This window comes from Natrix helvetica, assembly GCF_964273705.1.
Source record: "Natrix helvetica genome assembly, chromosome: 1".
NCBI classification, from domain to species: domain Eukaryota; kingdom Metazoa; phylum Chordata; class Lepidosauria; order Squamata; family Natricidae; genus Natrix; species Natrix helvetica.
Genome location: NC_138548.1, coordinates 199,765,714 through 199,793,228, shown reverse-complemented (window position 1 = coordinate 199,793,228; position 27,515 = coordinate 199,765,714). Strand labels below are relative to the sequence as shown.

The following is a 27,515-nucleotide window of genomic DNA, read 5'->3' as shown; positions in this document are numbered from 1 at the left end:
ATTCCCATAGGGGCACTGGTGTGAATACAAGACAAAGACATACCAGCCTCCATGCATCTGTGGAAGCCAGTGCTCAGCCCGCAAACCTCTATCACAGTTGTCTCCAGTTTATGCCCTTCAGATATGTTGGACTCTAAATGAAATATTTATGCTGGTTGGGATTGTGTTAACTACAGTCCACTAAACTGGAGAGCTGCTAGTTTGAAAAACTGAACCATAAAAAATCAAGCCAGTATCAGCAGAGTCAAAAAGAGAATGGCATAAGAGACAGCCATTATGCGTATGCAGGTGCATGGACATAGATCTCCTTTACTAGAATAATTGACAAAGTCAAGGATCCAGAATCAGGAGTAGGCTAGTTATGAAGGGCCAAAATTCATCAGGGATAACTTCTGTTCAAAAATTGAAGTGTAACCTTTTTGAGTTTGGAAAAGATAGTACTTTACCTCCCTCCAAAATATGAATTTAGTAAATGAAACACAAGCAGACCTTCTGGTTTGTGGATATGGACATATCGCCAAGTAGAAAGTGAAGGGCAGTGTAATCTGAGACACAAACCTTTGCTGGATGCTGCACAAGCAAATTGTGTCAACGTTTTCCCTGGAAAACCCAATTTACGAGAAGAGCCCATTGCACAAGGAAAAGGGAGACTCTAAGAGCTATCAACTACCGTAAATCATGACCCAGAGATATTATAGAATAGAGGAATGGAACCAAACCTGGAAAGCAGGTCTGATAAAAAGGAATTTGAATACAGCAGTTATTTGTCACTGAGTATTCTCTTTGAACCATGGGAAAAGAATTTGGAGGATAAAGTCAAATGGTCCCAGGAAACCAAGGACAAGCTAGATAATAAAAGCACCTTACTCTATATCTTTTCCCACCCCACAACCTTTGGAGACAGAAGGAGATTTGACTGATTATGTGAATAAAACAATATAGAGCTCACTTTGGGGAAGGTATGAGGAAGCCATCAAGGAAGGCTGTGCACAAGAAATTATACAGTTCAGAGATAAAAAGAAACATGCAAAGGACACTTTAAAATCTGTCATGATTTACCTTGGCATGGATGGGCATGGGTTTCAAGATTCTGTTACTATATCTTTTTGTAAGAAAGTAGTATTCCTGGAATTTCTACTGCATGTTTCTTGACCTAGCCTACTTTGAAGGTCTGATGATGTACCATCAATTCAGCGTCAACTCTTAGCAGCCACCCATCTCTGCTATAATCAAATCTATTAACTATGCTGCTGGACATCCTTCTTTTTCCCTTATTCCCAGTATTATGGACTTCTCAAGGAGCTGGCATACTATAATACAATCCAATATTCTTTATTGGCTAAGTGTGATCTGACACACAAGGAATTTGTCTCCGGTGCATAAGCCGTATCCAGTGTATACTGTATCCTCCAATGTGATAATTTGAACAAAGTCATTTTGCCTCAAGGGAGAATGAATTGATTGATTGTTCTATAATCCACATTTTAATTTCTTGGCTGTCTGTAATATCCTCAGAAATCTTCTCCAAAGCAACAATACTCACGTTATCCTGCTTTTTCAAAGTCCAAATTTAAGTTCCATGGAGTGTCTACTCCCTGCCTGCCTGATTCTGATTTTCATAGGTATAAACAGGTCATGGCATCTGAATGTATTTTTCCAGATGTCCATCCCCCATGTGGGTAGACAAAAGAAAGTGAGAAAATTTTACTGTAAATAATAACATGGGACAGAGTGCTAGCCTTTTCCTGCAGAGAAGTCACTCAAATGGTATCAATTGTTGTCAAGGGATTTCATTTCATTACCAAAAAATAAGAAAACGAAGAAAAAGAAAAGATTTAGTAGACAAGAAAGAGCTGGATTACAAGAAACAAAATATGAGTTTCAAATTACGGTTGAGCTTGAATTATTATTTAACTGTATGGATTGTTGAAGCCTTTATTACTAAGATATTTATCCTAGCTGAGAAGGGATAGGTTGAATCCCTGAACAGTCTTGAAATGCACAGAGTGAACTAGAATCAATTTCTCCCATTCTAAACAACCTACTAACCTTCCCAATAGTTAGGAAGGTAACTGTCATGCATGTTGTCTTGAGACACTTGAAAAAAGAATACAAAAATGATACTGAAAGAGAGACCTAACAATATCACCTATCATATTTTATATAGTGGCAAAAACATTCCACTGGTTAAATTCTTCATTATGTCACAACTCTGAATTCAAAAGTTGAAGGCTGGCTAAGGGAGAACATGCTGAAATTCAGTCAAGGTGCAGTTAGTAAACTAAAAACTAACCTTGGGGACTACGGTTGAATCAGAGCTTGAATTTTTTCTGAAACAGTAGTAGATCCTCATTTCTCATTGGATTCACAGGAAGTGAGAGTGATAGATGCCCTCTATACTTATGTCTAGTCCATTAGCAATACATATTTGCATCTCAGTTACAATCTCAACACTTGACTAATATAATGTCCAGAAACTGAAGCTAGTACAAACTATGGCAATTAAACTATTCCTTGGAATAGAGGACAGGGATTGTATGCTGACAGATCTACACTGTTGTCAATTGCGCACTGGATGCAATTTAAGATGTTGGAATTGATCTTTAAAGTCCATACATCACCTTCTCATTATAATCCACAGTTCTTAATATCTGCAGTTGAGTCTTTTGAAGGTATCCCTGTTATCAAAGGCTGTGCTACACAATGGAGGGTTTTCTCCTGCACTGTTCCTAGGTTCTTCAACACATTCTCTCAAAAGTTGGATTTGGCCCCGCTCTCTCGGTAGTTAGAAAATCTATAAAGATGTATCATTTAACTCTAAGTTTTAAAACAACTTGAGTAACAATTTGGTGCCTTAATTTTAATTTAGCTGAACATCACAACCACGATACTTCCATATGGCAAGAAAGAGATTTGTTTAAGGTGTTGGAGTTCACAGCCTGTAATTGGCATAAGTTGCCACAAATGGGCTTGCAGGCAGAATCCAAGGAGAGATTTTTCTGTCAAGTCCTACTAAAAGTTCTCTGCAGCTTGAAATGCTAGACTGGAAAAGAATAGTGCATAGAACTTCTTGATGATCTATAACAATCAATATCTTGATAGCTATTCAGAGAAATAATGCCCTGCAAAGATTAATAATTTTAATAATAATTGCAGGCTAACAATTATGTATGTTGCAATTCCAGCACATGTGAAGGATTTTGGAAGGCAAAAGCTGATTATAAGTTCAACAAACAAAGGGACAGAGGCTTGCAGAGAATGCTGAGTGATGCTGGGTAAAAAGGAAGGGAAATGGGCTAATGACTAAAGTGTATGGTGCTATCACAGGCTGCACCTACCCATGAGTCACTGCATTCACAGATCCTGTTCTGAATCATGCATGTGTCTTTTTCATTAATGTTTTGCAATTAAAAGGAAAGCCCTTTTGAAACCTTTTATCTCTCCATTGGAATTTGAATGGGGAAAACAGAAATACCAGAACACCAGAAAACTTCTAAGATGTTCAGCTCTACTATAGCTGCTACCATCTCCAGAACAGGTCTGCTTGATAGCCTGGGAAAAATGCCATTGTGATCAGATTTGTTCAAGAGCTGACTACTATATAATATATGGTCCTTAAAAATAATTTTTAAAACCTAAGAAATAAAGGGAAAATGAAGTTTTTCCGCCAGGGTACAAATCGCAGAATGAAAAGACAATATATTTATTCACAGTATTTTGCTATAGGACCTGGCACTTAATCTGAGAAAATTAGGGTTATTATGGGATGTTTGGGGGGGAAGGGGAGGCCTTGAATCCCTAAGGATTGGAACTCTGGGAGAAACAGGTTTGAGGGTAGCAGTCATTGACAAGGTGCCTAAGGAATAAAATGTTTGATGCCCAGTTGCTCAGTGCTGATAACACTAGACAGTTTCACCAAAGCTTTCTTATGCTGTGTCTTTCTTCAACTTCTTCCATTTTGAGACAGATTGGAAGAATAGAGGAAAGTAGGAAAACAGTAATATATAAGCCCAGCTCAAAACCTAGAGTAAAGGACTGCCTTTAAAACCCAGTGTATCCAACTCTATGGACTAGACAAATTTCAACTTCCGGTCTCCAATGGTCAGTTCAGGGATTTATTGCAAAGAGTGTTTTTCTGCTATTAACATAGAAAAACAATGTCCGCGAACAGACACCTACACACAGTATAAAGAAACGGAGCTCAACAAACATTTCTACCCCACCACGCCCAATATCACACACCCACAAATTTCTGGCATACTGCCCTCTCCTGCAGACACACTGTTCTAGCTAAACTCTTTACACAGACCACATGAATATGTACCATTCCACTGATAACCCTTAACATCACAAAGCCGACTGAAGCACACCCACGTGCAGGCACTGGCAGCCATGCACCCATCATATCATCCTAGACAAAAACACCACACTGAGACCGACCTCTACAAGATCACAGTAGTGTTTCATTCCTAAAGCTCTCTAGCTTATTCAGGTAAGCATACGCTCCCCAAACCAATACAAACTGTAGCATCCATTCTAAAGAGATCCCATTCTCTTTTTTAAAAAATTCATACATGGAGCAAATTAATCAAGCCCAGGAAATAGAGGGCAAACTGCTATATTCTTGCTGACCTTTACAGACCTATCTGACAGTCAACCATGAAAATCTTCACTATTTCAGGCTAGGTAAAGTTTGCAAAGGCTGCATCAATCATAACAAGCAAAACTATCACCAAAGTCATTGATTGACGGCCTCAAGCCAAGTATGTCCACAAAGACAACAACAGATCCCAAACATGTACTATTTGGCTGATCCCACAAGCTCAGGGGAAACAGCACCCATGTTTCAGAGCTAGCCTATGCTAGTTCAAGCAGTACTCAAATGGTACTTGACAGAGAGTACCCTCTATGAGGGTCCATCTCTGTTGCTTGAAAATCAGGGAATACTGGAGACAGAGGGCTGCCTGTCTGTTTAGCCACAGGACAGGGCACACGGCAGCAATTCCAGTGTGACATTGTAGGCTGCCAGGAAGGGCACAGGTCTTTTCTCATCTCCCTGACTGACACAGCACTCCACACACTGTTGAAAGCAGGACCCTGAGCTGATTGTGCCCATGTCTGAACTTGCCAAGATGCATGCTTATAGAGAGATGCTTGAAGCACTAGACATGCCCCATGTCCTCTTAGTAACATTAAGTATGCAGCTATTGTAAGGCTCCCTCTTGGTTCCCCTTAATCTATCTCCCCGAGACAGTGAAATCAGATCAGACACTGGCTATCCAAAAGCTCATGCATACTCCCCTTCCCAACAGTATCTATCCACAGAAACAAAGCAGACAAAACCCAGATATATCCAGATTACCTGGTCCCACCAGCCGACCAGCCATGGTTTTGCACAGGTCTCACAGAAAAAATCCACTAAGGGCATCTTCTGTTCTTGGCCAGTGAGCAGCAAGGGCTCTCTGGGTTGCCCACCAAGGTGGTATTCCTCCTCTTTAGACGAGTGGCTGATTAGTGGTGTCCCCTTTCCTTGGGGCTGGCAATAAAGGCAGGGGTTAATTCCTCAAAGATGTTCTTTCTACATGCAGGTTTGGGCCTTGCATGGCTCTTGCTGGCCAACCTGCCTTGCACGGGAACTCTCACATCTCTGTTGCACCTCCTGTAGTCCTCCCCCACCAGGGGGCCGTGGCTGAAGAAGATATACCAGATAGGCCCACACCTGAAAACCTCTCGTCTCTGGCTATGTTGCCGATAAGGAGGCGGATACCCACAGTGCAAAGCTGCTCTGACTATCAGCAAGCAAAATCCTCCTCAACTGTCTGGACAATGTGCCTCCCTCTCCGTCTCCTCCGGTCACATCTTCAGAAGAAACAATCCAGCAATCCAGCAGCAGTTCAGGAAGATAGAAGGAAGAAGCGAAGACGGCAGCAGGCAGTCACTGCATGGAAGAACGATTTCGCCCAGGTGGAGCAGGAGGGAGATTCCCAGCCATATCTGGGTACCACATGGTATGCATCCAGCTAGCAAGGCAGATGCTGCATTGCTAAAAGGCACGTCCCCATCATCTCTTTGATGTGCATTTGAGGGCAGCAGTCACCACGGAGACGGTAACTCCTAGTATGGCCTCAGCTGCAGCTTTGTTCCCTGGCTTGGCGTGTGTGTGTGTGTGTGTGTGCGTGCGTGCGCGCGCTTCTCTGTGTGTGTATGTGTGTGTGTGTGAATGCACGTTTCTCTCACTGCAGCAATGGGTGGATGGGATATGATGTCAGGTGGCGATGAGGGAGAGAGGGATAGAGAGAGAAGAAAGGGAGTGGAAACGAGGGAGGGAAGAGGAGGGGCAGGAGAGAGGAGGTGATTAGAGGCGCACAGAAGCAAGAGCTGGCCAAAGAAGGAGGAGGCAAAGAAATGAATGGCATCGCAGGGGGAAGCGAGAAGAGGCAGGGGGAGGGCCACTCTGCAAAGATCTAAATTAGACGGATTTTAAAACTCAGGACCTCCAGAGGTCAGAACTGTTGTGGACTAGCCTTCTCCCCACAACACCACATAGACAGTGTCTGAGGTCCCATATCTTCATGCCCAAGGAGGAAATGGATGGACACCAGGCATAAAGGGCCAGATTTAATATTCTGGGCAGCTGCCTCTCAGCCAGGCATTTCTTATTGCCAGAATTGGGAATGGAAGCAAGGTGATGAGCAGACCGGAAAACAAGAGTCCATGTCTCTCCCTCCCCAATTCTGCAACCAAAGTGGGGATGGCCTGGATCTGAGCAAAAGACATGGCTTTATTGCCAGGTGTGGATGCCTCTGCTTACCGATTTTGACCAAGAGCTACCAGACCAACCATTAGCGGTATGGGACAAGCATGCTCAAGCTCAATCCCTCCAAGACTGAGTGGCTGTGGTTCCTGTCATTCCGATTTGTGCATCTTGTACCATCTTCGATGATAGGGGGAGAAATTTTAACCCCCTCAGAGAGGCCCGCAATCTGGGAGTCCTCTTGGATACGCGGCTTAGTTTAGAAGAACACCTGACGGCTGTGACCAGGGGGGCCTTTTACCAGGTTCGCCTGGTACGCCAGTTGCGCCCCTTCCTGGATCGGGATGCCCTGTGCACAGTCACTCACGCCCTCGTCCTTTCTTGCCTGGATTACTGTAATGCTCTCTACATGGGGCTGCCCTTGAAGAGAACACAGAGGCTTCAGTTGGTCCAGAATGCGGCCGCGTGGGTTGTCATGGGGGTACCTAGGTGCTCCCATGTTACACCCCCTTTTAGGCGGCCTGCACTGGTTGCCGGTTGTTTTCCGGGTGCGATTCAAGGTGTTAATTATGATCTTTAAAGCGCTCCATGGCTTAGGCCCAGGGTACTTGCGAGACCACCTACTGCCACCAGTAGTCTCCAACTATCCAGTACGATCCCACAGAGTTGGCCTCCTCAGGGTGCCGTCAGCCAGGCAGTGTCGGCTGGCAACCCCCCAGGGGAAGAGCCTTCTCTGTGGGAGCGCCTTCTCTTTGGAATGAGCTGCCCCTGGAGCTTTGCATAGTTCCCGACCTCCGGTCCTTCCGGTGCACCCTAAAAAGTTGGCTTTTCCAGCAAACCGGCCTGGCCTGAATAAAATAAATTATTAATTTTAATTGTTAATTATAATTTAATTTCTAAACCTCATTGTAAATGTCTATTGGGTTTTCTGGATATTCTATTTAATCATTTTATTTTTAACTTTTGTAATATGTGTTTTTATGTTGTACGCCACCCTGAGTCCTTTGGGAGAAGGGCGGCATATAAGTCCAATAAACCTAAACCTAACCTAAACCTTCCAGGACTGACATAGTAAAACATAGCTCTAATGATCTCAAGCTGGAGTGATGAAGATAAGGTCATAGGAAGGAGCTAAGAGTCTCTGTCCAGATTAGAAATGTGAGGAAGTCACAGAAGTGAGGGTTGTAGCCTAATAAATACACACATATTATATTTACCTAAGCACTGTGCTCTCAGTAATTATATTCTTCCTATAAATCTATGCCATGAATACCAGCTGGCCTGACCAGCTACTGATTTGGAATTTGTTTCTCAGAAGTATCCAGGACTAACTTTTTTTAACCAAGAAGAAACTGCTGCAGCATGCAATGAGTATTATACACTTCCCTTTCTTTGGAAACAACTGGTGTTACTCAATAAAACAAGAGTCTAAAGAATTTTGCACCCAATTAAGCCAATGATTGATCTAGATGGTTACATCTGGTGTGCAGTAGATGTGTTTCGGTATTGTACATATAAATACTCACTGGCCCATTCACACATGTACCCCAATGACCCCTCTAGCCCATCAAAGATCCATGGTAATGCTAACAGGAAGTAGCTTTCACATTTAAACAATGCTGAAGAAAAGGAACCACCTGCCATCAACTGCCTTATGGCATCCTGACATTGGTTCCATGATTGCAACATGGCAACCTGAACATCAGAGGCCGCAGAGGTAGGAAATGATACCCTTCAACAGGATATGCTGATCTCTCATTCTGAAGAATGAGATTGTGGACCACCTCCTCCCACCTTCCTAATACCTATCTTATTCTGATTTTGCATAACAAATCCGTGACTTGATTGTATCCTCCCATGGAGCAAAAGTGGTCAAAGGACACTCCTTACACCACAAGAGAACAAAACCCAAATACCCTGCCTTAAAATTTTATTTAGATTCTTCTTGCCTCCCAACTTGCTTCCCCTTTTGTTTTGGCCGGCCTAAGCCACCTGTCTCTTTCTCACTTGCTTAATTTGAAGCAATTTCTACTTATTTAACATGCTTATTTTATTTCAACATAAATATACCAACAGGAATAAAATGCTGGTTCTCTCAAACACAAGCATGAATCTGTGTAAGGCAGTAGGAAGCTAAACTTATATTATCTTACAGATTTTTAAAGAGCCATAGAGGTGCAATGGTTAAAATGCAGTATTGCAGGCCAACTTTGCTCACTGCCTGGAGTTTTATAATGACCGGCTCAAGGTTGACTCAGTCTTCCATCCTTCTGAAGTCGATAAAATGAGGATCCAGATTGTTAGGGGCAATATGCTGAGATTTGTAAACCTCTCAAAAAGTGCTGTAAAGCACTGTGCAGTGGTATATAAATCTAAGTGCTATTGATATTGCTATTTTTATCTAACCTCTTACTTACAGCCACTGCAAATTTACAAAAAAGATACCAGAAATAATGTTCTGATTGAAGAGCCATGTAGTAATAACTGAAAAGCAAACCTCTTGTCTTTTTGATATCTTTTTGATATTGGACATCAAGTAGGGAGACAGTGTTGGAAACAATAATAGCATTTTGGGAAGATGTTTTTTAAAAAAACTGCATGAAAGCTGTGTAGAAACTTTCTAAAGTTTCATGAGTCTTATTTAGAAAGTGGAAATACTCCTAAAATAAGATCCTTCAGGTGTATTGGTAATTGCAAATCCCTAGAGTCCAAAAAAGCATGAACAGGACTTCTGGAGTTTCAATCTCAATATATTGGGAAAGATCCCAGTTGGAACAGGAGGAAGCAGATATTTTTTAAAAATAATGCCCCAGCAAAGAAAACATTTAATTGGCAGATGCAGAGGATACATAGACAACCTCAAAGAAACTATGTGGCAACCAATTACAAAAATATCAGTTTAGCTGGGAAAGACAGGAGCAGATGAGGAAGAAACATAAAAATGGCCTCTGTTGATTCTATTTAGTATAAGAAGAAGGAAAAGACAAACTTTGTCAGATTTTTAAGAATATATTATTATAGTTTGATATAATAGTGTTCTACTATTTTTGTGGTGTCTGCTACTGACCTATTCTACCCTGAAGGGCTGGCAGTATAGTTGGAAATTTAGTGCCAAGTTATATTAATTTATCATTTGTAGAGAAAAGCTAATATCCTACTGCGTTAGTTAGGTCTGTCTGAGACTTACATTCCTGTTGCCTGGTTGGCATGCCAATACAGTAAGAGTTCACGTAGATCTGTTTAAATTAGGCTAATAACAAGTTTAAAAACTTAAAGGCAGCAAACACATTCTGGGGAAACTTATTTTACTTCAAGATGAAACTAAATCCAAAATAAACATGGTTTTCCAATTCTTTTTTTTCCTAGAAGAAAAACAAGTTGCTTCAGAGTAAGTGATATACTCTACATCAGAATTGTACATTAGGACTACAAATCTTCTCCAGATAAAGTCCATGGACTTTACTTGGAATTTACTAACGACCAAAAAGAGAATGCTGACAGAACAAAAGATAACTCTATTTAATTCACTTTCATTAAAATAAAAATGAATTAGTGTGCAATATCATTAAAAAATTACAGTTCTGTGGCCACTGTTCATCCACTTTAAACCATCTTACAAGTCCTCAGAGAGACATCTAAAAAGATTTTTTTTTAAAAAAATAGTGGTAATTTCCAGAAGATGAACCAACAATGACTATTAACTCCACTTAAGAGTATGATTTTTTTATCCATAAATTCCATTTCCAAACGATAAAGAACAAATCACTATACTTCTGTAATTCCTGTTTTCAAGACAATCAGATCCTATAAATGTTTTTGGAAACAACAGTGAGGGGTTGAAAGCACTATTACCCTTTCAGACAAATATCTTTTGCATTTTCCTGTCTTCCTGATGCTCAGGCTGTGATCATGTACATAGCTAAAACAAATGATCCAAACACAACATCAACAAGTTTAAGGAAATTTTGAGGGTGTACACAAATGTTTGGAGTGGAAACCTGAAAAAAAGGAACCTCCAAGATGCGACTATGTGAACCTAGCTGCCATGGATGCTTACTGATTGCTGGAGAACAGAGCATAACAACAAGTCAAAAGAGCTGAAATATTTCAGAGGACGATATGGGTCAGCAGGCATTCCATGTTGCAATATTTTGGCTTTGTAACACAAATACGATGCATACTATATAATACATGCTGCAATATATAGAATAAAACTATTATAGAGAAGATAAATATGGGCTGTATACATTTCAAAGTTGACAGATGTTTGTGTGGAATTAATAATAGACAAAATATTGACATCATCTTGGATACCATGGTGCATCGGCTGCATTTGCTAAACACGCTTCCTTACCTTGTTAGATGCCATCTCACTGACAGAGCGATAGGTCTGAATGGTCTCTAATTGATCAAGACACCAGTCTAGCTCCTCCAAGGTCTCTCTGGCTAGTTGTTGGTATGTCTCTTCTACAGAAGAAGTGGGAAAATAAATCAAAGTTTAGGTTCAAGTGATCTTTCAAGCATTTCCAAAAGAACTGAATGTCCTCCTCTATAATTTTCTACTCAATTTCCTTGTTAAAAGCATGGTCAGATCAGATTCATTGAGATGATGCAAGCTAAATGAGACAACCATGGCCAGGAGATCATCTTTAGAATGGAAGGAAGGAAGGAAGACGATGGTCTCAAAGCCATCCAGCAACCCAACCAATTATCTAAGATAACTCACTAGAGCCCAATATGTTTTCTATTTTTGCAACTTTCTTTAGGTTGCAAAAACACACAGGAAAAGGTGAGTGACAATTGACATACATGTCAGGATACAAATACTGCAATCAGTCACAGGTGGTGCATGTCTCGTTTGAGAACAATGTGTCTGGAATTGGGATTGAACTTCTGCACTCAGGACTTTAGGATTGGCCCAAAACAATTTGCTTCTTGAGACAGAGCAGCAAATGGCTCTGTTTAATCAAGTTGCAAGTTATTTTGGCACCTCCGATATAGGATTCCACAAGCACCTCTTCCCAGCCATAAACTAGAGTCATGGCATGAGTGCCAGCTAACTTAAGACAGCCACTTCTCTAATAGTAAAACAAATCCTACAAGGCTCATATTTCCCCGTAGTATCTTCCTTATTTACTAAAATTAACAGATAACAGATTAACAGAGTTGGAAGGAACCTTGTAGGTCATCTAATCCCACCCAAGCAGGAGACCCTACACCATTTATGACAAACAGCACTCCTCAACAATAAGTCTAACAAAGCTGTGTTTCAATCAGGCAATGCTTGATCCTGGGGATAGGTTTCTTACATTCTGCTACTTCCTTACCACCTGTTTCATTGGCAGCAAGAAGCGGATCCCAGCAAATATGAGAAGCAGAACTTAATTTTGTTGTACCAAGGGCAGAACAATAATTGAGAGGTGTGACATAGTTTGACAACTTTCCTTTATTTGCCCTTACAACTATCCTTTCCAATTCACATGACTCACCTACTGTAGGTAGAGTGGATTGCTCTGGGACAGATCATTTTCTATAACAGGAAGCGGAGGGGGAGGGGGAGAAACAGAAACCAAGAGGGGACTGAAGCCCTTCCTGCTTCTGGCCTGTTGTATTTCTAGACCACTGAACATCCACACAGAAGCTCCCTACAGTTTTATTTGTCAACTACAAGTATTCTCTATGGCCCTATTCAATAACCCTGATGAAAGCTTCCATTTACATACAAATTAAAAACAAAATGAATCTCGGCAGCCCATTAGTTGCCACAATCAATAAACTGGCATATTCGAGCACAGCACAGTATTATCAGCATATCAGTTTCTGCATCCATTCAAATTAGCCCCTTTCAAACATGGTCAGAGCTCAGATCACAACTTATTTGCATCTATTAACAATTCATCTGCTTGCACATAGATATAAGCAGATAGACATAATCTTGCCACAATTCCAGCAGCTGGGGAATTAACTGAAGGTTTCTTAACGTGGCATATATTGTTTACTGTATACCGTACTTGCTGGGTTTACATCTGTATTTTTTGTGAAGGACCAAGCAGTTGCCCCTCTAGACCTGCATTTTCTGCATCTTAGACAGCAGTAATCTGTAGTCAATGTTATCACCTGGCATTAATATCAGGCAGGTGGTGCTGCATGTTTTTTGAAGTTGACTCTTTTTCATTTCACCATTCACATGATCACTCACCAGACGGGGGCTGAGCAAGCTGTGGCTCTACTGATGTTTAATTTCACCTCTCATCATTCCAATCAGCATGGTCTATGATCAGCAAGGATTGGAATTGTAGTCCTATTTCATCTAGAGAGTTCTCCCCACAAACCCCCAACTTTTGAAGTAAGTCTTTCCCACAGCAGATCTTCAAAGGTGCTATTGATTATAGGATTCTACAGTTGTAGGAGCTTTGGTCAATTTTTGGATGTGGGTCACTCTTCAAATGTCATAACTAGATAATACTACTTTGCTGGGAAGGTTCCCTTTCATTTAAACAGCAGAGAAGTCCTAAGGACAGATTCCTCCTGAGGCAAGAACTTGAAGAGCTATCAAAGTGCTTCAATCTTCCTCAAAGAAGATAAACCGGATTGAGTTTTCTCATTCTGATACATCTCCAGAGGAAAAGTGAATGTCACATTTAAAAATGAATGCTATCTAAAGTGTAAAACCAGAGGGCTGAGTACTGATGCATAGCTTTTTCTATAAGCATGCTGTACTTAAGAGTGTGTGCTAGGCCTAGCCAAGAAAACATTCTGAAGAGTTCCGTAATTAGTATAGACACAGCCTGTCTGTAGACCCTCCTACACAAGCATCAATGAACTGAACGCAAGATTGGTGTTCCTGTGAAGAACCACTTTTGCACAACCTTTGCTTAGAGCCCTCAGGTTCTTATTTCCTCCAAATCTGATGTCAGAGTGAGCTGCCTTAACTTGCCTCAAAGTAAGATCCACCTTGGTACCCAATGCATTCAATCGTGTTTGCTTTTCCCCAGAGGAAGATGATGCAGACTCCAAAGCAATAATCTTTCACAGAGAGTGTAATTACCTGGGACACTTTCAATACATTTCAATAGGTGCACTTTGTACTTTTTAAGATTTTTCATGTCGAGATCCAATGCCATCCTGCAAGATTGGTTGTGTGTGTGCGCTCTTTTGTCTGAATCAGAATTTTCTTGGTCACAGAAAACAAAATGGCATTACCTGAGAGTGTGGCTTTGCAAACAGCTGGCTGCCCGCCCAAGGGAGATCTCCTAAGGGAGCAAAAAATAGGGAAAAGTTCAGCATCTTCTTTACTGCACCAAATATAAAAGGAGTTAAACATCTTCTTCTGCTCACCCTGTTCAACAAGATTACACTTTAATATGTTTGCAGGTAACACTGATTATCTATTATTTATTTGTATTTGTTAAATTTATTGGCCACCCATCTCACTATGGGGCTACTCTGGGCAGTATATTACATACTACAGCACCAGGTTTGTGTTCTAGAAATTATTGATATAAGGTGGAAATATAGGAGTCTTTAAACATGGAACGTGGACAACCTCTTCTCTATGAGCCTTTGAGAAATTAAGGTTCTTCCCTTGTTTCTCTTACCTCTAAGGAGCAGCAACTGCATTCAAGTTTTAAATGTAGGAAGTTTCAAACTACGGCTACACATTTGACACAGGATGTTGGGTCAAGAAGAAATGGAGCCCATTAGATAGTGTTGAATTCTAACTCATAAAACCCCCAATAATGGCCATACTGGTTGACACTGATGGGTGTTACAGGCCGACAATGTCTAGAGACCTGGAGTTTCTTCTTGGACTGGCCCCTTCTAATATCACCGTATTGTGAATGTTCAAATGGAGCTGCATTCCATTCTTGTAGTGTGTTCTAAAGTTCTGAATTCTGTCTCTGGCATTGATTAGTCAGTGACAGGAGTTTGACAAATGGGAGTGAATTGAAAAGAAAGGGACGAATGAATGCTATCATACTCAGTATTACAGGATTTCCCCCCCCCCCTTCACTATTTCATAAATATGTTGGCATCTGTGGTCTAGCTAGCAAAGGTTACAATTATGCTGATTTCACAAAAAATAATAAACTATTATTATTTTTCATAAATAATTAAGTGGCTGGAAACTTCTGGTCCACTAGCAGATGTTGTTGAAGTGCAGCTCCAACTATCTTTCAACACCATCCATTCTGTGTGGGCATAACAAAGACTCCAAAGCTTTCTGGAGTCCATATGTTGCCTGTGTTTAAAAGAATACATGTGAAATAAATTTTTGAATACTTGTCTGTTAAAGTAAAGATGTCCAGCAATATCAGGAAGTCACTTTAGCACTATATGGTGGGAAGCAACTTCTCTCCTTTTCCAATAAGGTCACAAATGAATATTAAACAAAGAAGCCTTGTTGGCATTATCCAAGGATCTAGATAGTCCAACAATCTTTTTCCAGTCCTAGATTGGAGGTGCTTAGAGAAAATGGACAAGCAACAGCCAACTCTCACTGGCTTTTTGCCCTCCAGGAACTGGTATTCAGAGGAACACAATCTTTGTACCTGAGGAATTTATTTAGCTACTGCAATGAAAGATGCATACAATTTCCCATTCCAGTAGCTCTTTATCAACTACGTGGACTACAAAAACGGGAGTATAATGCAGCAGATTCTGGGGAATCTGGAAGAATCTGAAATTTTGCACATGAATATCTACTAGGTCCTCTAAAAGCTGCTTATCCAAAAGACTTGAATACCTAGTATCTATAACTCGGCTTCATAAAAGATCAAGAAGTCATCAATAGTTTATCTCCCCAGCTTTCATGGACACTTACTTATTGGATGTTGGCGTAGGAACATTTGCCAGGATGGAGAAATTATTACGTACGCTCCTCAAGCTTGCCAAGACCTGTAAAAAGTACATATGGAACAAGAATGTTAAGAACTAAAGTTTGCAATAAGAATAATTACAATTAACAATTAAAAAGTAACAAAGTAAAGGAGTCTTCCTCCACTTAAAGAATTAGGGGATGTAAAGGGAAGAGGGAGACTTGAACCAAGAAGGTACTTTCCAGGCCCAAGTGGCAAAGTATATGTGGTTCTGTATTAAATGTTGTTTCTAATAGGACACAAAAAGAATTAACTTCCTTTTCCATTCTTCCAACAGAGAAAAGCTCTAGATTTCTCTAAATGATCAGAAGCTCAGTATATTTTTCATCAATAGAAACAAGGAAAAAAGAAAACGTGGTCATGCTGATTGGTGCCTGATAGAAACACAAAGAATGCTATCAACCTGATCGTTTGCAATTTCTTTTCATCTACATATACTGCTACTGAGAAGTGTGTTTTAAGGAATTTGGTTAGCCTCTAATAAAAGTGGCTTATTCAGTCACAGTGCAATGGGAAACAAAAGATGTATTGTAACGTAGTAAGCTTTATGAACAATTCTGAAATTAAGGAAAGCCATACCTGGGCAAATGGTGTCACTATCAGGTCTTCAGTATGCCTGTAAAGGAGAAAAATGATAGCTCTGTATTACTTTGGAGAGAGGGAGCAGAACCTGAAGTTTAAAGTGTTAAATGAAGGTAGAGGAAGCCCAGGTCCTCACTTAACAAGACAATTATTTTACCACACGATTGTTTCAAAGACAAAATGGGAAGGGGGGAGGAGAAAGTACAAGCACACTGCCATCAATTTCTATAGGAAAAAAATAGGATAGAGATGGGAAGAAATAAAGAAATAATAACTAAACCCACAGTGTCCCATAATCTGAGCCACACACGTTTTCTGGCAGGAGACTTGGACGATGCTCAGAGAAAATACTGTAGGTCAATTTTCTTAAGCATATAAGTTCACTTTTGAGCCTTGAAGCCATTTACTTTTAGGAAACGTCAACCAAAATTATCCTTAAGGCAATCCCAGCCTACATACTGAATACCATTACTAACATTTCCCGCCCTGAAGTGCATTATTTAAACCTTGGTTGCTGTGTTCCTTTAAACGCACTATATTCTGCACAATACATTGAAAAAGATTGTTTGATAGTAGAGTCTAGAGGAATCACATCAAGGATCTGAAATAATTCACAGGTAAGCACCTTGTAAAAACATGCTTCAGAGCTAACCTGACCCCTCCCCCCCCCCAATCGTCCTATATTATTCTCTCTCTCCAAAGCTCTGGGTAGGAGACAGAACTTTGTTGGACTGGTGAAGATATTCCTGGGCGGTCAAAGCAGTCAAATGGGGCTGGGGGGCTGGTGCTGAGAGCAGTAAAGTAATTGGGACCAGAAAACATGCAAGGTTGGGTCAAGGAAGCTCCAAGGCTTGCAAAAGGGAGACTCATGAGTTGCAGTTTGCTTATCCCTATAATATCAGAACAATTTTTCTGCCACCCAAGGCAAAGTTTTAACTCTGCAAGCATCTTTCCAACTCTTTCATTTAACACCTAGCAGAGAAGGGGATGGAGTCACCACCATTTTTCCAATATTTGGCCCTACCTTTTGCTGTCCCAAAAGCAATTTCTCAAAAGGTAAGGAATGGCTTCACTCTATCCATTTGCATTCTAGACATAAGTCACTGAAACTACATGACTGTCTCTGAGCCTCAGCATATACATTATACAATGTATAATTCCTAGAACTTCCTCAGCTAGCATGCTGGATGGAGAAATTCTGGGAATTTAGGTCCACACATCTTAAACGTCGTTGAGATTGAGAAACACTGATCTGGAGAAAGGGTGGTTAACTTTATCATGGAAGCATCCCAATACTTTTACCATACTTTCATGAGCTTAAATGTTGCAGGGGACGTAGCAGCAATATAAACTTACATGAGGTTAATAAAATATCTGGAACTCCCTCTTTTGGGGCATTTGGATAGTGTGTGAGGATGTTATGTAAAACTGTTTTGTTAAATTGAGTGGTTGTATATTACAGCTGGTTGGCATGGCATTTTTGCAAAACACATACAAAAAGCTGTGAGCAGCCTAGAGTCAAATAGAATTGGGTAACTCTAAATAAATAAGCAAAAAGAAAGAAGGAAAGAAGAAAGGGAAGGGAAGGAAAGGAAGCCACCTTTTTTTTTTCTCTTTTTGCTTCCAAATTCCAGCATCCCAATCCAAGGGACACAGAAAATCCCTGATAGAAGGGGCTAAGAAAACTCATGCAAAAAGTGAGCTTTTCTCCCTTTCTCAATTGTGCTGCAGGTAACAGCCTTTTTACTTTATGTTGCAGACTTTGGTGAACTTTGTTTGTGATTGCAAGAAAATTAGGTTGCAGTGTTGAGAACAGACCTTCATGCAAAGAGTGTTGGCTCGGCTCAGAAAAGAAAATGTAGCTTCTTCGTGACTACCAATAACTATGTCTTAAGAGGCCGCATTTCTGCACTCGCTCAGGACTGCCAGCTAACATAGGCTTATACGGTACTGCTGGAAGATTCACCAGGGAGCCTATGAGCCTCTCAGTCTACAGCTGATCCAGTGTTGCGGTCAATAGGCTGATTCCTGGTCTTCCTTTGGTTCAGGGAGCTTGTCACTGAGAAAGGGGGTGTGATACGGTGCCTGGCTTTCAACCCACCTGTCACCCATGGGACACGTGTGTTTTCCAGCCCAAGGTCTACCTGCCTGGGCATTTAAGAGACCTGAGCCTTTATCTGATTGCTCTATGATCTCCATGAAATCCCACTGAAGAAAGAAGAGGGACTTACGCTTCACTGGCAATGGAGGAGTTGCGTGACATGGTCTTTGGCGACATGTCATAGTCACTGTCCGAACGATATAGGAAGGACTCACGCCTTTGGCTTTGCGGAAAGCTGGGGTGAAGCACCAATCCAGGGCTGGCCTGGGAATCCAAGGGGCTGCGACCTGGAGATGGGCCATTTTCCACTTCAAAGCTGCCAGAGGGAAAAAAGAAACATGTCAAGGAATTCAAGAACGTTGCTCATCTAATATTAAAAAATACAGAACCTCCACTATATTAATGTGGGAAGAATAACCAACTCAAAGAGTGTTCAGGAGCTCCGTTACGCATCCACTCTTATTCACAGACCTGTTTTGCATACTGGGCTAAAGAATGGATTACTTAAATATGGTTTATTGATTAAACCATAATTGGCAGAATTCAAAGATTATATTAAGATATAAGCATGTTTAATAAACTATAAAAGACAACACACTACGGATAAAAATCACATTATGTGTCAAATAGTTATACAGGAAATCATGCACATTACTTGGGTCAAGTTCATTTTTTTAAAAACAAACAGTTTAATACAGATTATCTTCTAGAATCCTCTGTAAGATAAACCTTCACCAAATTTACAGTTGGATTAAAAAAGGTATATTGTTCATCGCCCACAGGATACCTTTCCACTAATCTACAAAGCCAGTTAAAGTTCAAGCAAAGAGTTCCACTGAAGTTGTAAATGGAGCATGTGTAAATAAAACTAGCCAATTTGTACCGGCCATATTGGTTTATTTATTTTACATAGATACAAGGCTTCACAACAGAGCATGTAAGATTTCCTTTATGCAAAAGTGGAACTGTTTAGTAACCAGCTTAAATGACGCCTTAGAGAATCGCTCCCTTCCTTCCTCATTTTTTTTTTTAACCTTTTACTCCCCCTGCTGGTGAATAAACTGTTCCTGTATAACATATACAGGATTTCTATATAATAGTTAATTGTTCCAGTTGCATTCCTGGACTGTAAGAAACTAACAGCACAATATGTATAGGAAGTAAGTCCCATTCAGTCTTTTGGATGCTTTAAGTCTCAATAAAACAATGGCATAAGATGTTTGCATTAACAAACTATGCAAAAATATTAACAGAATTCCCACCCTTCAGCGAGTTAAAAGTTCTTCAGAAATATGATGAAAGGCAGCACCCACCGTGCTCTTCTACAAGATTCAGTGCTATTCTCCAACTCTGAGTATCTTCAACCACACACCACTGAGGCCCTTCATTGATATGTGTGAATCCTCAAATACTAGTAAATGCTAGCTTCTCATCAACTCAAGAGTCACAAACTCCAGATTTCCATGGCCCCCAATTCCTATGTCTCACCACTGGCTCAGGCAACTAAAAATTTTTCTCTAGCCTGACTGGAAACATGCAGTCATGAGCAGCACCCATGCCCCAGACGTAACACTCAGAGCTCGCTGTGGCAGACAATACATTGCCCAACTAACCTTCGGATGGATAAATGGAGGCTGGGCAGAGACATGACCCGGTTGTAATCAATGCCGCTTGACATGTTGACATGAGCCATCCTCCTGGTTGCCGTAGAGTAAGACGTCTGGGTTACAAGGTGTCTAATCCAGAGATCTACAGGAATCAAGCTGCTATTCTCCCTTGTCACACCCTATGTTGTGCTGGGAGATGTTGGTGCAATCGAGTTGAGAAATGCAGCTAGAGTAACAAGCTGACTCATCACTTGACAACTAAGGCTTAGTTGTGGCTGGGTGGAAGTGACAGGATGTGTCCCAGCCAATCTAACAAGAGGATGCCCCCAACAAGGGTTCCAGGGAATGCGCTTGCCCTCTTCGGAAGGCTGGACTTCCTCTTTACTGTGGTTTCAGCTTTTGAGGCTTTCACCTTCAAAGAGTTACCCATTTCTCTCCCCCACAAACACATAAACAAACATTCCACCCTTGAGATACTCCTGTCTAAGACAGAGGGGGCAAAAATAAAACCCTCTGCTTGTTTGGCCATAGCTGTCCATTTCAATATATCCAAGCCTAATTGTCTAGGGAGCAGTAGAAATGAAACCAAAAAGGAAATTAAAAATTAAAAGCCTAGTGACAACAAGACCAACAAAAGGTTGCTTCATTCAATCCATTGGCAAACATTCAAAGATACTTCCCCTGCTATATAAACACCTGCTCTATAAATCACTTTTGTCTGGTGTAGTTCCGTAAGGTAACAGTCCAATTCCAAATGCAGGGAAAAATTCTGGATAACAACAACGCATCATCCTCTTGTCAGCTACAGTATATACAATATGTATGCTGCTGCTGTTTGGAATTACAAGCACTGCTGCTGGGAAGGAAGGAAGATGCTATCAAGTCAAGTCCTATTTAATTCTATGAAGCCTCTACGGGTAGTCCTCAACTTACAATTGATCCCAATATCTTTGTTGCTAAGTGAGACGTTTGTTAAGTGAGTTTTGCCCCTTTTTATGGCCTTTTGTCCCCATTTTAAATGAATCACCGCAGTTGTTGAATTAGTAACGTGGCTGCTAAGTGAATCCGGCTTCCCCATTGACTTTGCTTGTCAGGTGGTCACAAAAAGTGATCACACGACCCCAGGACATTGCAACGGTCATAAATATGAGTCAATTATCAAGCACCCAAATATAAATCCTGGGCCCATGGGGGTGCTGCAAAGGTCATAAGTGTGAAAAATGGTCATAAGTCACTTTTTCAATGCTGTTGTAACTTTGAGTGGTGACTAAGTGAATTGCTGTACAAGGACTACCTCCATTTCGCTCCTTTACAAATAAATAACTGTGAAGTTGTGTGGAGGAGCAAGGGCGCACGCCAAAAGAATTATTATGAACATTGGAAAGAGAAATCTGTGTCTGATCTACATCAATGGACTGTTGATAAGAATTGTTTGCTAAACTTTGCATTAGGACAAAGAATATTTGATCAATTTGTGTGGGGCTGTTCTACTTATAATATAATTTGCTTTTGTTTATTCTCCCTGGCCTGTTATCTATTTTTAAATTATTTTTCTGATTGTGTTATAGTATTGATATTTTTCTATTTTTTTAATGTTTGCCTTTCTCAACTTGTCATGTTGGACTCCAATTCACATAATCCCTTGCACTATGACTTTGGTGGGTGTGAATTGATGAAAAAGTGCATATGGATGGCTTTAAGGTAGAGATGTCCACCAACTCCTGCCTTTTGTTCGAATGCAAATAATTTACTAACCTTTCTTTAGAAAGATACCTTATGACTCTCAAACTTCTGAAGAATCCCTTCTTAATAAATTAAGCCACTGAAGGGCTAATTGTATTTTTTTTTAATTTAATTTAAAAAGTGTCAATATTTCAAAGGCTTTACTTCCTTCCAGGAAGCACTCTTTCCCCATTATAAAGAAATATTTGAACAGAACATCCAGCCCCTCACATTTTCCAGCTGTCCATCCTTCTGTTCTGTTCCACTTCAATATATTTTTCTTTTTTACCCTGGAAAAGTTTTCAACATGCCGAATCCTCTGATCCTACTTATGGAATTAAGCTTCCTCACTGAAGACAAAACGTCAGGTCAGAAACGTATTGCCAATCCAAAAATGGCAGCCAATATTACAAAGAATGTTATGATCTGTCTTTGGGCACATGTGTACTCAAGCATCTTATTTTTTTTATTTTAAATATTTATGTAGCCACCCATCTTATACCAAGCTCTGCTTGGTTCCCAAGGAACAATGGATGTCCTCTGGGATTTCTGGCTGTCCTCTCCTCCCACCCTCTAGAGCAGTGGTTCTCAACCTTTCCAATGCCGTGACCCTTTAATACAGTTCCTCATGTTGTGGTGACCCCCAACCACAAAATTGGTGCCTCGGTTCCTAAGACCATCGAAAATATGTGTTTTCCAATGGTGCTATGCGACCCCCGTGGAAGGGTCGTTCAACCCCCAAAGGGGTCCCGACCCACAGGTTGAGAACCACTGCTCTAGAGTTCTCTGTACCTGATTAATCTTGGAGGGTCCCCAACCAGGTATTCCATCAGTAGGAAACCATTGTGGGATACAATCCATTGAAAGGATAACATAAAAAGCTAAAAATAATCCTACCGAGTCAGCCAAGGGGTCCAACATTTTGTTTCTCACAGTGACCAACTCAAAGCTTGTGGGGTGCTTATAAGCAAGAGATGGAACCATATGCCATCTTTCTTCTTATGCAACTAGTATACAGAGACATGTTGACTCCAACCTTGAGGTAAAGCTTAGTCCTCAAGATTAATAGCTCTTGACAGACATGTCCTCTATGATATTTAAGCCACCCAAAGTATACTTTGAGGTAAAATGGGAAGCTTATAAATTTTATAAACCAACCAACCAATCAACAAATAAAAAACCCATTTTCTTTTGAAAGCCATTCAAGATAGTAACCATTACCCCATCTTGTGGTAATTAATTCCACTGATGAATTTATGTGGTAGGTGAAGATGTACTTTACTTGATCTGTTCTAAGTCTCCCTCCAATACACCTTCACTGGATGACTTGAGGTTCTATTATTTAGAGAGAGAGAGAGAGAGAAACGTCTCTCAATCTATGCCAGCCATGATTTTATACTTTTCAGTCATGTGCCCTCTCAGCTGCCTTCTTTTTCCAAACTCAGGAGTCCCAAGCCCTCTAGTCCTTTTTCATGGGGAAAGTATTTAAGATATCTGACCATTTTCATTGCCTTTGCTGTACTTTTGCCAATTCTACTATCTTTTTCCAAAGGTAGTGGTCAGAACTATACAAAATATTCCAGATGAGCACATATTGAAGATCTGTAAAAGGGCATTACAAAGTGGCCAATTTTATTTCCAATCACTTTTAATGACCCTTAATATGGAATTTGTGTTTTCCATAGCTGTCATGGATAAGTTTACTCAAAAGTCGTGGACAAGGAACTCTGCCAAGGAACTCTGCCAAAGACATTTTAAGCGGGATACTTTTACAAATCCATACTGATTTTCCTTTGACAAGGTTCGTTCTGCCACGCACATAATTATTTTTTCTTTTGATTACTGTTTCTATCTATTTTTCGGGAACAGACATTAAGCTGATTGGTCAATAATTTCCCAGGTGTCTTCTGGGCCTCTTTTTAAAAAATAAGCATTCACATCTGTTACTTTTTAGTCTTCTGGCACTGGGCCTGATCTGAGGATCAATACATACCGTACATACACATAGAGCATAGTATTAAAACTCTGGGTTCTGATAACATCATCCAAGATAAACAGATGATAGTAAGATAGACAGACAGACAGACAGACGGACGGACAGACAGACAGATAAACAGACAAAGGTGGATGGATAATCTTGGATTGATGTCATCAGACCTGAATGTTTTCATACAATACTGTGCAGTCCTTCAAATGTTTAGTTTTTTTTCTTGTTACTTCTAAATTTTGTGATTTCTTCCCTCCATGTGAAAGTCAATACAGGCTGTCCCACTTGAATTCTTTGTGTTAGGACAGACTTTCCATTTCCTGAAGGAAGTCTTCTTAACTTTTACTGTTTCCTGGATACTACTAGAAAGCAGTGCTGGCCTCTTTCTGAACTTGGCTGACTCTTACATTCCAATTGAGCTACAACTATTGTATTTTTAAATAGTCACAAAGGAATACAAAAACATTTCTTGACTTTTCTCATTTGCATGCATGCTAAATATAATAACAAAATATTGTTTTCCAGCCTGTTCTACAACAATTGCATCTTTCACCAGGTCACTGTTACTATTTATGATTAAATCTACAGATCTTCCTCTCACGTCAGTTCCAAGGCACAGCTTCATATACAGGCGAAACTCGAAAAATTAGAATATCGTGCAAAAGTTCATTTATTTCAGTAATGCAACTTAAAAGGTGAAACTAATATACGAGATAGACTCATTATATGTAAATCAAGATAGTTCAAGCTGTAATTTGTCATAATTGTGATGATTATGGCATACAGCTCATGAAAACCCCAAATCCACCAGAAAATTAGAATATTACATGCAATCAATAAAACAAGGATTGTACATAGAACAATATCGGACCTCTGAAAAGTATAAGCATGCATATGTACTCAGTACTTGGTTTGGGCCCCTTTTGTAGCAATTACTGCCTCAATGTGGTGTGGCATGGAAGCTATCAGCCTGTGGCACTGCTGAGGTGTTATGGAAGACCAGGATGCTTCAATAGCGGCCTTCAGCCCTTCTGCATTGTTCCGTCTCATGTCTTTCATCTTTCTCTTGGCAATGCCCTATAGATTCTCTATGGGGTTCAGGTCAGGCGAGTTTGCTGGCCAATCAAGCACAGTAATCCCATGGTCATTGAACCAGGTTTTGGTGCTTTTGGCAGCGTGGGCAGCTGGAAAATGAAGTCAGCATCCCCATAAAGCTCGTCTGCGGAAGGAAGCATGAAGTGCTCCAAAATCTCCTGGTAGACAGCTGCGTTGACCCTGGTCTTAATGAACACAGTGGTCCAAAGTCTTGTCTAAAGTCCTCTTTTCTGATGAGAGCAACTTTTGCCAAAAGCACTCAAAACTGGTTCAATGACCGTGGGAGTACTGTGCTTGATTGGCCTCTCCATTCTTCCTCCATACTCTGGGTCCTTGGTTTCCAAATGAGATGCAAAAGTTGCGCTCATCAGAAAAGAGGACTTTGGACCACTGAGCATGCGCCAACATGCACACACACATTCACAGACATGCCCGCATGCACAGCAGAAACCCGAAGACCAGCTGGCCAGCGGGAAGTGGGGCATCCCAACACCGGTAGTGTGCCAAGAGGTAATATCTTTTTTCTTTCGTGAGCCTGTTTCGTCGTTCGCAGGAAAACAGAAGCTCACGAAAGAAACGCTATGGAGATCTGACCTGGGGCAATGGCGTACATGCCAGCAGACAGCGCTCTGCATGTCACCTCTGGCACGTGTGCTATAGGTTCACCATCACAGCTCTAGCATGTTAGGCTTTTTATTTTCCTTGAAACATTCTCACCTCTTCCAGGATGCCCTTCTTTGTTCTTTCTGTAAAATTTGTAATCAGCAAATACCCCAAATATCAACAGAATCTGTTGACTCTGTTCTGTTCTACCTGATTTCTATTATAATTACCATATCTAACATATCTACATTCTCTTAAGCCAAATATTCTTCATTCCCCATCTTGGGTGAGAGATGAGTAATAGCAGCAGAGAAATACCTATAAAATACCTACGTTATTTTTCAATGTTGGTGTGAATTTGGGAGGGGGCCATTTTGTCTCCTTGTATATCCTGACTGCTATGACCATTCATAGTCCACTTTCCATATTGGTCCTATCCTTGCAATATTTTCAAAACATTTATACCATTCCAAAGTTGATGTTCTCAGGAGTCGGCTTAAATTTTGCTCTTCCACCTTTTTAAAGTTATGAGACATCATTTTGGTTCAAGGGAGGCTAGTCTCTCTAATATAAGTTTGGCTTATCTCCCCTCCCACTCCCACCCTAATTCTCCAGTGCCTTCTAAACCTCTCTGCCTGGTATCATAGTCCCTTCCAGGCATTGAGAATAGATGCATCAATGGAAAATGGCAAAGCAAAAAACAGTGGAAAAAGTAAAACATGTGCCGGAAATATATCTACGGTACATGTTGTATGTGCATGGTAATTAGTGTAAGAAACATACAGTCCTAGTTATAACAATTCAGTGTAAATAGTTGTGTTAGCTTCCTTCTCTGGTACACCTTATATAAACCATTCTAGCACAATCAGCATCACCACGAATCAGTACAGCTGCAATCATGCCCCATCACATTATCAAACCAGGTTGGATCAGCACACGGGTTCTTCCAGCTGAGCCCCTTTGGTGTTTGGGAGTAGATCTCTTGTCAACAGCAGAAAAAGCCTCAGGAAGCCTCTCATTCTGTTGCAGCAGAGGAAGCTCAAAAGGCAGCACTGTTGGCGTCTTCCGGTCAACAGCTAGAGACGAGAACATTACAACTGCCACATAAGGCAAAGCTAGAAAAAGTGATACCTTGAAGCAGCAGCAAGTTTAAATGCCTATTCTTTTTTACTAGTCTATCTCAATATGAATCTTTAGTGTGAGAGTTTGAGTTTGAGTTTTATTAAATTTATATACCGCCCCCCTCTCCCCGCAGGGACTCGGGGCGGTGTACAGACAGTACATATAAAACAACAAAGCAGGAACAACAATACATTAGACAACCAACATAAACATACAGTCTGTATAATGCCCGAACTCATTTCTAGTTAAAAACGATTTAAAACTAAATTAAAACCCCAAAATTTACAATATTAAAAAGCCATCCAGGAAGGTCAGTAATAGATTGTACTTGTAATTACAATTAGGCCAGGCCGGCTAGTCGGAACAGGTGGGTCTTGAGTTTCTTACGAAAGGAGCGGAGATCAACAGTAGTTCTAATGTCAGGGGGGAGTTCGTTCCAGAGGGTTGGGCCCATCACAGAGAAGGCCCTACCCCTGGGCACCGCCCGCCCGCATTGTCTAGCGGAGGGTACCCGGAGACCCTCCCTGTGTGAGCGGATTGGTCGTAGGGATGTATGGGGTAGAATGCGATCTCGCAAATAACTAGGTCCCGAGCCATGAAGCGCTTTGAAGATGACAATCAACACCTTGAAACGCACTCGAAAAGCCACAGGCAGCCAATGCAGCTCACGCAGAACTGGTGTTACATGGGAGTACCTGGTACTCCCCATAATTGTCCGCGCGGCTGCATTCTGAACCAACTGGAGCCTTCGGGTGCATCTCAAGGGGAGCCCCATGTAGAGAGCATTGCAGTAATCAAGAGAGTGAGAGAGAGAGAGAGAGAGAGAGAGAGAGAGAGAGAGAGAGAGAGAGAGAGAGAGAGAGAGAGAGAGAGAGAGAGATTTAAAACCAAATTAGAAAAGACGCTGCCAGAGATTCAACATTTTTGCAAGCCTTTTGCACAATTTGCTTGGGAAATGGACAAATTACCCTTGGACCAAAGAGCTTTACAATTCATTTTTAGATTGCATCAGGCATTCTTTTACTGAATTTCAAAATATGGTAAAGGAACCCAGTGTACTTGA

General features: G+C 40.8%; 1 protein-coding gene across 4 annotated transcripts in view; it reads right to left on the bottom strand.

Annotated features, from left to right (window-relative positions):
* PDE4A (phosphodiesterase 4A) overlaps positions 1-27,515 on the bottom strand; it is a 338,473-nt gene that overhangs the window by 39,166 nt on the left and 271,792 nt on the right. For 3 of the 4 annotated variants that reach the window (XM_081954838.1, XM_081954840.1, XM_081954839.1), the window contains 5 exons: positions 18,447-18,632; positions 16,213-16,249; positions 15,579-15,652; positions 13,958-14,007; positions 11,109-11,221 (listed from right to left, as the gene is read on the bottom strand). In XM_081954838.1, coding sequence (XP_081810964.1) covers positions 11,109-11,221; positions 13,958-14,007; positions 15,579-15,652; positions 16,213-16,249; positions 18,447-18,632 — 460 coding nt within the window. Of the gene's footprint in view, positions 1-11,108; positions 11,222-13,957; positions 14,008-15,578; positions 15,653-16,212; positions 16,250-18,446; positions 18,633-19,929; positions 20,079-27,515 lie in introns of those variants that run through there. The other variant, XM_081954841.1, reaches the window with a different exon arrangement.